Here is an 11192-nt window from a genome sequence, read left to right as displayed (position 1 = left end):
GACAACCTCTTCATTAGTTTCAGATCTCTTTAATGTGGAATTATTCTGATGACTTTTACTTCTGCAGAGATTGTGCATATTGACTGATATTGGTATATTTGTCACAATGGAAGTTTGAGTGGCCTTTTATGGTTGGAATGTTCTGAATTGGGCAGTTTGTCATTATTAGTTCATACATTTTGTTTCATTGCTTACTGGAAAAATGTTTAAAACTATAAATTTAAAACATACTCTAACAAGTAGTGCTATATAATTCAATTATATTTATACAAGGGATATAATTAAATTATTATATATTATAATTAATAGAATCAGAAGGGGAATCAAATAACTTCTGCATGGTTCTAAAAATGTGTGGAAGGTGCCTATAATTTGAAAACAGCCCAAAGGTAAACCTAACCTGCCACTGGCCAGATGCATTTTCTCTGAATGTGGGTTTCGGTGCTGTTTCAGTGAATTCAAGTTTAAAAAGTAGAGACGTTTTAATGCTAAGTCTGTTTTCATTGTAAGACTGTTGCTTTGTTTAGGTGTAGCAAATGTCAATCAGTGTTTGTTCTATAAAATGTCAAATAGGTTGTAAATGAAATGCGGATATCTGTAATCATTGTAGAACTAAAGCATAAAACAGTATGCACACTGAGAGATTTGGACAGTAGTGTTTATGGCAGTTGGGGAGAAATAACCAAGTAATGGGACATTAGAATAGCTGTGTGTATGTGTGTGTGTGTGTGTGGGGGGGGGGGGCTGCGTGGGGGGCTCTGGGTTTGCACTACACCCCCTTTTAAAATTCCTGCTGGCTCCCCTGCCCGTGATCTTGGAGCTACTTTTATTGGAAGCGTTTTATAGTACTTATTAAGTAATAGAAATTCCCTGAAGGTATAAAGATTTCGCAAAGGAAGTCTGGCTGCGTGCATTAGCGTGTAACGAAGCATAAAAATAATTTATGATGCGTGAGGTCACACATTTGAACTGAACTATGTTGTTCTATCATCATGCATAATCGTTTGAATAGTGCATACGTTTAGATTTCAGTGAGCCATATTTCAAAATGTCCAAACTAGAAAACCTTCGACACACAAAACTGAGGCGGTAACAAAAAGTGGGTGGATTCTGGACATGGTCACATTTAGAGGGTAGCAGAACTCTTTCTGTACATGACTGGAGAAACTTGTTTCGTTTTGGTCCTACAGTAATAGAAAAGGGATTACACTGTGGCACTAAGCGTAATTTTGGGTGACCACGACTACAGTATACAGAAATGCTGGGACCTAACCGAATCACACAACTGCGTATATTTTACTGCACTGGATTAAAATGTGCAGTTATGAGGGATCAAACCTTGCTTATTTAAGTCTGAAATGAGACTATCGAACGCGACGCTTCGGTGGCTTTCTGATAGTAGATAAACATTACAAAGAAAATATACTGCAAAAATGCAAAACTCAAGTGACTGACGTGTATTATTTGTTAGTTTTGAAAATAGTGGTACCGCTTGTTGCAACTAAAGTTTATTACACTGTTTGCAGTTTCACTGCCCAAAGAATCCACAAGGATGCCAACAGAAGATAAAGAAAACTTAAGCATCTTGGTTAATCCAACCACTTCCCACATTTACAGTTTAAACGGATCTTACAATGTAAACGTGTCCTTTGGTTATGCTTTCAACAATACCTTACTAAACAGTACCCTTTTAGACTTTCCACTAACTGCAAGGATAATTTTGTCTGTACTGTATTCATGTGTCTGCGCTGTGGGACTTGTTGGGAATGTATTGGTAATGCACCTGCTACGGACTGCGAAAGGAAGGAAAACTTCTACAATAAATTTCTTCGTGTTTAATTTAGCCCTGACGGATTTTTGTTTTTCTCTAACTTTACCATTTTGGGCTGTAGAGGTGGTTTTGGACTACCACTGGCCTTTTGGGAACGTAATGTGCAAGATGATATCCTCTCTTGCAACTCTTTACATGTACTCTGGTGCCTTTTTTCTGACCGCGATGGCAGCCACTCGGTACTGGTCGGTGGTATCGGCCCTGAGACCGAGAACCAGGCTATCCGTTTGCTCTATCAAGTGGATTGCATTATTGATTTGGGTAGTGGCATGCTGTGCCTCCCTTCCACCTCTCATATTCTCCAGAAGTATACAGGTGCATGGAGTGGAAATGTGCATCCAGAAATTTCCAGGACTTAAATGGCTGGGTATCTACCACATTCAAAAGCTTATGCTGGGGTTCATAATACCCTTCTCCGTTGTAAGTACGTGCTACATTATGCTTCTTTGCTTTTTAAACCAGCAGCATCTAACAGCACAGAACCCCCAGAGACAGAACAGGATTACCAAATCTGTTACCATAGTTGTTATGTCTTTTTTCATTTGCTGGATACCCAATCACATCATAACCTTTTGGGGAGCTCTGGTTAAACTAGACGTTGTGCCATGGAGTCACGCCTATTACTTTACTCAGACTTACATTTTCCCGATTTCGATTTGTTTTACCGATGCTGGTAGCTGCTTGAACCCGGTTATCTACTGCTTGATGAGGAAGGAATTTCGCAAAGCTCTCAAAGTAACCTTTTGGAAATTCTCTACATCTTCCTTTTCTCAGACTTGCTTGATTTATGCTGGATGTAGGGTCAAAGAACAGGATAACTTTGTGGTTTTGCCTCTAAATGGGATGGACAGTCAAAGTTGTCCTCAGCCATCCCACATCTACAGTAAAAGATACACTACGCATTCCACTACCACCACAGCCCTGCAGAAACTGTAGTCAGTTTTCTACTTTAACAAGTTCCTTACTTAACACCCCTTCCGCAGTCAGAAACTGCTGGGTCGTGAATCTTTTAATAACCAAACCTAGATGCACCAAGGGAGCAAACAGACTTTACCGTACCCTTTTGATAAAAAGTGTGGATTTCGCGTATGTGCGTGTGTGTGCGTGCGTGTGAGTGTTTTCGGGATGTTGCTAAGCTAATTTCTTAACAGATACTGAACAACCAGTGATCGAAGAAAATTAAAACATAAAGTTCAAAGGGATTAGTATTAATACACCTGAGAGATAGTGGATATTTCAAAATTGTTAATATATTAACTGGAAGAACTAGACTTTGGCAGCTCTTTAAACCAGTGACGTTCACCTTTTTTATGAAGCTCTCTAAACGTGTGCAGACTTGCTTGATTACCTGATATAGGGCTGTACTGTTGCAAAGATCTGTATCAGGACCAAACAGTTATTGATATAGTAGAAGGTCAGCAAGGCTTGTTAGCACAAACTGTAACATTAGGAGCGTGCAACAGTACAACCTCCTGCAAGTGTTTGTACAAGATGAATAGATAAGCACTGTGCGGGGTGGGAAGTTATAAATTACCTGAGACAGACTGTTTAAGAAAAGATTTCCTGTAAATTAAAAAAAAAAAAAAAAAAAAAACTTCATCACAGGGAAGGAGATGGCTGTTGTCAAGGCTTGATCTAATTAACTTAACCAAGACTTTTCGTTTGGAAATAATATTTACATGTTAAAGCAGATTGAGACTTAATATATTTCAGATATTTTACGGGGGGGTTTCTGACGTCTAAGAATGAGGAGATTGGAACTCACGAGATACGCGTGGAAAGAAAAGAACAATTAAAACAGACATTTAACGGAGCCCTTACAGCTAAATGGCTGTCATCAGGACCGAGCTGACCATAGTTAATATTCTGAATGTGCATACAGAGCACTCAGTGACAGAAATCACAGAAAACAGAGATAATAAAATCTGCCTACTTGAACAGCGTTAGGTACAGACTGCTTTGCAAAGGCAGTGGCAAAAGGCAGTGTGTGGATTCAATACAATGAGCTTGGAATGCAGGGTAACGTTCATGCACGGTTTTATCAGCATACATGGTCCACTGACTCATACTTTTATATTTTAGTTTTAATTCCTTGGCCCAGTCCACGCAGTTTTTTTTTTCTATCACTAAGTGTAGTATTTACGTTTCATAAATATATTCATCTTTTTGGAGGGAGGAAGGGTATACTAGAGGAGAACCTCAGTAGAATGTTTGTCGTTTTCAGCTTCCTAATGAGGGGCAAGTAAGTAGCTGAAACACCACAACCAAGAAAACGTGTTGCAGCCCCACCTATCATATGTGAAGACTTTCTTCTTTATTATTCAGGGATGCACTTTTTTGTAACACACACACACACACTCACACACACACACACACGCACACACTATGTGTGCATTATTTTTACCCTCAGAAACCAATACGATAACCCGTAATATTAAATAGCAAACACCTAGGGTAATTTTTGAAAAAAAATATCACACATATAGGGTACTGACTGAAGCATGTAGTATTAATGTATTCTTCTTAAGAACAACGTTCAGAAAGTTAATTTAGTGGAATGGTTTTTGGCTTGCTAATATATGGAATTCATAAATTTGTTTAAACAGACTATTACTTACTACATGCACATGATATGTGATAATATTAGCAACACATTACCTTTGTGAAAGGTTTGAACTTTATATTAGTGGAATATATAGGTAGACTGTGCGAAAACATTTAAGAGAAAGAAAGGAAACATACTTGAGTATGCCAATTAATGTCTGCAGAATAATGTGTAGTGGATGTTTTTTCTTCTTTCAGCTTTTTCCCAGTTAGGGATCACCACAGCAGACCATCTGTCGGCTTATGACTGGCAGTGGAGTGTTATAGTGTTGTTACCAGCCCAGCTCCCAACCTTCCACAGAAGGCACACACTCGCACCAAAGGACAATTTAGAGTGTCCAATCCACCTAAAGCATGTGGGAGGAAACCAGAGCACCCAGAGAAAACCCACTCGATCACAGGGAGGACATGCAGACTCCACACAGAAGGCACCCCAGCCGAGGATCAAACCAGAGAACCTCTTGCTGTGAGGTGGCAATGCTAACAGCTGCACCACTGCGGCCACCCATGTAGTGGATGTTTTTTCCAAGACATAAATCACTGTTAGGAGACACATGTTAACTGTATTCCTCACTCCAAGAGTGTGCTTTGTGTACTGTTCCAGAAGATGGAACATCATTAGTTTGGTTACAAGTAAGAATCAAGCTGATCTTGCCCACAAGGGACACCATACACTTTACACCCAATGAGGTATATCATCCTCTGTACGAACAACTATACAGTTTATATTGGAAAAATACACACACATATGGAGGTGCTGTATATCTACACTATTTATTGAACAGAGTGGAAAGCTAAGACAATGCAATGAAAACAATAAAAGTAGATCACAGTAGTGGAAAAATCTCTCTGGTACACCATTGTGTTGAATTCTTAAGATTTTCTACTGTAATTCAGAGTCACACTTCATTTATGACCCCACCCCACATTAACATAATGGAAATCAAGTGTTTGCTACAGTAATCAGAAATATATTTATTTACTCAGTTTTAAAGCTTTCTTATGCTTGGTAGTGCTAAACAGAACATATGCTTCCGAAGCCTCAAAGTTTGACTTCAGACAAGTTCATTTTGAGTCTTCAGTAGAAAAAAAATGCTCTGATATTCCATGCTGTAAATAATGTACTGTGCACATTTCATCACATAATGGATACAGATTAAAATGGTATATGTTCATTAACCATTCATTATGTAAGGGAATGTTATGCTTCAACAAAAATAAAAGTGAACTATATTTCTCATCTATCCTGAATTTTGCAGAATATCCAGTTTTTTGCCTCATGTTTTTGGTTTGTTACTCATAAAGTGTGTGGCTTTATGACACATTATTGAGGACCAAAATATTGACATACATTTGAGTTTCAGGCTTAATAGCCATAAGAAAGTACAATCTAATGTGAACTCTATTTTTAGTTTGTAAGAGCAATATCTGAAATCTGACCCTGATTTAGGGCCTTTGCCTCTGCATTATTTTTGGCTTTGTCAAAAATCCTTATGGTAAAATGATGGGAGGTGTGTTATGAACTGTGATTTGTCAGTTGTCATCTTTAATGCTATTTGATACTGATGTTATTCTAAAACAGTGTCATGTTTACAATTCAGTCTCATATACAGCCTTTCTTATAGCAATGCCAGTATTGTCCTCTAAATAAATCACCAGCATTAGAAAGTGGTTATGTTATAGTGTTTAGAAGCTAATCCAATTTACATGTAAACATGTAAATAAAATGATAGAAGGCAATCTTGAATTTGCTCTGTTCTGAGTGTTAACTGTCCCCTTCCCCATCCACTTCTGTGTTAAGCTATCCTAAATCTATCTGTCTGGTGATCTACAATCCAGGACCTTCGGTGCAGGTTATTCCAAAACTCTACTGACCTATCATATAAAAAGTACATTTCTTAAGTTAGATACAAATTAATGAAATGTAGTTGTTATATGATCATACAGGCACTGCTTCCCTCCACCTGTCCTTTCTTAATTCTCTCTCCATATGAGCTCTGATAGCAGTCCATATCATATTCACCTCATGCTTCTTTTTCTTCCAGCACTCATGCCCAGTGCCTTCAGCTTTTAAATATATTCTACCCCCCTCTCCCTGTCCTAAACTCATCCTACTGACTGACTATCCCAGCTGCCTTCCTTTGTACAAAATCTAAAAGCCTTATATCCTTGTCTCTGCAAGGCTTCCAGAACTGCATGCAGTATTCCAATTGTGACGTCACCAGTATGTCATATGATGTGAACATGACCCTTGATTTCTGAGCTCATTCCTTCATAATGCCTTCTAACATCTTATTGCCCTTTGTTATAACCTGCGTATAATATGTTGCATGTTTGAAGGTAGATTCGCTGCTCAGTTCCAGACCTTTTCCTGCCTCGTTTGTCACTACCTGTACCTCCATTCTACACATTGTATATTGCTTCTAAAGATTTCTCTATTAAAATTCATTATGTTCTACTTCTCCACAGGCGGTTGAAGGAACCATCGGTCTGTGCACTATGCTAGTTTTACTGTACCTCATTGTAAACTTGTCCCCCTCTTCTTTGACTAAGACACAGTTTTAGTGTCACCGCTATGAACCTATTTGTACTCCCTGTTTGTGATACATATTAACAGATAAAAGCAGAAATGTCTTCATTATAAAGCCATATGGCAACCCATTGGTTAGTGGTTATTATCTATTCAACTTGTTACTCGTCTGTACACTCAGCTCCTCTTCCTCACCTTCCCTGGCCATGGCTCCATCTAGCCAGTGACTCATTTTTATTTACTCCAGCATGCTGTCATGCATTTATTATGAAAATAAAAGTGAAGAACTTTATTAGTATCTCCTTTGTTACCTACTCTCTGGCTTCCTTGTAGTCATTCTCATTTATTTTAATATCCATTCCAGTCCTGCTATAGTCCTCAGTGTATTAAGAAAATATTAAGTATATATTAATATATATAATATATAACAATAATAATATATATTTATACTAATATAATAATAATATATAATACTATATATTTATAATAATATTAAATTAAGAAAATATTTCATGCCTGTCAACTGACCTCATCTATTTATTTTTCAGAATCTGCCTTTCTCTTCCTGGTATGCATATCAGATTTACTTCTAGTCCTCTGCGGGCCATTCCCTTCCCATACCTTCTCACTCAATATATTATATGCTGCTGTATTTCTGTAATCATTTCGTAAACTACTTCATTTAGTGAAGCCTGTTCTTCTTCTTTCTACCTTTCCTCCATACTGCTTTCCATACTCCTGCCTTAATGCATTCCAGTAAATCCTCAACCAATATTATCCATCCTCAATGTTCTGAACAGATCAATATTCCTTCCTAATTTAGGAATTGTGCACACTGTGACACAATCCCTGTTGCATGCTTTGGCCTTAGATGCTACTTCTCTGACCTCTTAATTGATCACGGGGACCATAACATCCCTAACCCTATGCACCTTTAAGTAAATAAACTTGAAAGTTCTTCCCCCATTCTCAAGCACATAATGCTGAGTACTTGTTAGTTAACACCACACCCAGATTGCTACTTCTGCTTGAGTAGATTCTTAACTTTTCCTGGAATCATGCTGCATCTGGCAGCTGCACTGACCCCCTGGTCTTCTTTATCCTTGAATTTAATACTTTCTAGTGAATGGGAAGGCGGAGGTCCCATATCGTTGCATTTTTTTTCTCTGCTCCTCTTATTCTGTTTATAAACCTTATTGGTATAACCTACATACTGTGATCACCTACCAAGATTGTCATGTTATTGCTTCCAGTGTCATGACCAGCATGTCACTTATTCCATGTTTCTCCATTCACATTCACTTCTTCTCTTATTGTGCACCTTATCTGTACATTTTTATGCTCTGCAACCTCTTCATCTCTTTATGGCATTTTGTGGCATATACAGTTCAATACATTATCCCATTCTCTATTCCCTGTAGTTCATGTTTCTGTCATGTGTGCTGTTTCATGGCTATTCTCAAGTAGCATCATATGCAGTGGACTAATTTTATCCTCTAGCCTACTGGTATTACACAGGTTAGCAAGCTCTATACTTTGCAGCCCTCACTGGTGCAAACTTTACCACCTTCCCCTTACTTTCTATTTCTTTCCCCTTTACCCCAGCTAATGGTAACCTGTTATATTCCATTTCCCTACAATTTAGATAAAAGGGATACTGGTTCAAATGTGGTTTTCATTTCTGGCTTCAGCACTTATTTTTCAGCATTGTAAATGTGCACTCAGGCTTTGGCATATTTCTCTTCATACTGTTACCATTTTACCCAAGCTTTCCACAACCACTCTTGCCTTCCACATCACTTTCTTAGCCACTTTTTAAATGCCACAGTTAATTCAATGCACTAGTTCACTGGTTAAGTCTTTGCCTCGTTGATTCAGGGTTTAGTCCTGAGGTTTGGCAATTGTCTGTAAGGACCTTGTACCCATGAAACAAGCCCCTTACTTGCTTTACTGCTATCAAGCTTTGGTAGCATTTCTGGGAATGCCACAAAGCATCACATCATTTTTTCAACAGGTGTTTCATAGCTCTAACTGTTTTAATAGGTCTTCTTCTGTAAATAGAAAATCTCAGTATTTGGCTTAAACAGAAACTAGACTTTAACTTCTGCACAGAGCAGACAAAAATCAAAGTAAAACACTTTTCTGGGCCAAAACTATAAGGCACTTCAACTCCCCAGAAAGAAGAACTGTGGTCACAAAAGGAATACTTCTCTCATTTCTGAAATATGGGCTTCCAATACTTGATGTTGGCTCTAAAAGAAATCAACCCTCTTTGCAAACAACCTCAAACAGAATATATCAATTCACAGTACTTTTGCGTAACAGGGAACTCGATTGTTCAGTTTTGGATAAAAGCCAAATGGCTACTACTGCAACTACACCTAAGCTGACTTTTTTACAAAGTACTTAAATTAGCTTTCCCTTTCTTGCTGCAATGTATTCATTCATCAAAAGCACTACCAACTTAGGTCCTCTCCTTCCAATTCTCCTTCCTTATGCTTCTCTATATTAGCCCCTAAACTCTGGGAATCCCCATCAACCACAATTTAGAAGAGAAGCAAATTCTCTGAAACCTGAAAGAAACTGACAGATGCAAATCCTTTTCAAGCATCCACCCAGCTTAGACCCAGTAAATGCCAAGCACATCCAATATAACCATTAAAGCTACTTACTCAGACCAACCACTGCTGTCATGCTTTAAACACATCTATTTTATGGGTCTACTTCACATTGCCAAACTGCCTAATCATTGAATACCTGTTTGTCGACCCCTGTTTGTCGAAACTACAGTTCAGCAAATGGACTTTTCAGCAAAACTTATCCCAGGGATAACCAATGGTAGGCCATCATCTGGAATTTGCACTTTTCCCCACTGTAGTGCGATCTTGGAGTTCATATATTTAGTTGGGGAGTGTGGGGTAGATTTTAAATTTTACAATTTTTTCATATCACTAGGTTGGCCTACCATTGCTTATCCCTGGGAGAAGTTTCTCTGAAAAGTCCATTCGTTGAAGTGTAGCTTTGACAAAAATGGGTCAATGAAGAGGTAGTCGATGGTTAGGTGGTTTGATTAGCTGATATAGACCCCTGTTTTACATTTCAGTTCTCATGCTGTCTTTTTGTCCCTGTTACCTCTTATCCTCTCCCCTCTACACCCCTCTTAATATCTCATTCTTGCCTATGATCCATGTATTCTTCTGCAACCTCCATCACCAACACCTCCCAAGATACCTTTTCCTACTCTTCCTCAGTCTTTGCTAGCTCATTTCTTTTTTGCTGCTCTAAAACCTAATTGTAGACATCTGTATTTTAATGACATTTTAACATAGCAACCCCCTATTATACAGTGATCCACTTTTCGCTACATGTTTTTCATTTCTTAAATTGTAAAATGGAGGCAAGCATATCTTTGATTTATGCAGTTGTCTCATTGTGGAAATGCATATTATTGGCATTAAGTATTTCAGTGTAAATTTCATTTTTTTTTTTGTTGGAAGTGCACACTTTGAGATATGTCTGAAAATGAAAACACACACTTTGGCCGAATGGACTACAAACAACTTTAGTAGAAAAAGCAAAGAATTAACAAATGCTTCAGCTGAATGCCTTCAGCTTGTTCTAAAAATATCTTATGATTACTCATATTTAAATATAGCAATTATCTACAATTAATCAGTCACACAAACACTTCCCACTAGTATTTACAAAACACATTTCCAATATAATTCATTATTTAAACCATTATTTAACATTTCATACTTAAAAATGCTGAGACTGTCTTTGTAATAAAGTATCAGATATATTCATAAATAAAGCTGCATTTTTACATCAGTATAAGATAAAACATTGATAAACTCGAATTAGTCAGAATTATGCATATTGTGAAAGTGCAGTGCTACAAGGCTTTTCTGTGATTTGTTGCGTATGTCCCTGAGATGTTCCAAAGTACACCCCCTTACTGGGTGCTTAGCTTGACCCACATAATACTAAACAGAGGAACATTTGGTACAATAGACCACAGCAGGCAGTGCAGTTTCTATTGTTTGGTTTATCTGTAAGTGAGTAACGTTTTCTGCTAGTTGTGGTTCTAAGACCACAGCCTTCATAAAATAATTTGTACAACGTATTGGAACACACTTTTGCCTAATTATAATATGAGAAAGGGTTAAATCAAAATAGGGACACTCTAAAAACTTTACAAGTTAAGTGCAATGCTATTGGTATTAC

General features: G+C 37.8%; 1 protein-coding gene across 1 annotated transcript; it reads left to right on the top strand.

The window, feature by feature from the left end:
* Nucleotides 1–1067: 1067 nt before the first annotated feature.
* LOC122808775 (relaxin-3 receptor 1-like) lies at nt 1068–4690 on the top strand. Its single transcript, XM_044079804.1, has one exon. It carries the CDS (start codon nt 1553–1555, stop codon nt 2765–2767), a length of 1215 nt encoding a protein of 404 aa, XP_043935739.1. The 5' UTR covers nt 1068–1552; the 3' UTR covers nt 2768–4690.
* The last annotated feature ends 6502 nt before the right edge of the window (nt 4691–11192 follow it).

This window comes from Protopterus annectens, chromosome 8.part0 (assembly GCF_019279795.1).
Source record: "Protopterus annectens isolate FY-2018-M chromosome 8.part0, PAN1.0, whole genome shotgun sequence".
In the NCBI taxonomy this organism is placed as follows: Eukaryota; Metazoa; Chordata; order Ceratodontiformes; family Protopteridae; genus Protopterus; species Protopterus annectens.
Note: the sequence above shows the minus strand (reverse complement) of the source record. Positions and strands in the feature narration are given on the sequence as shown.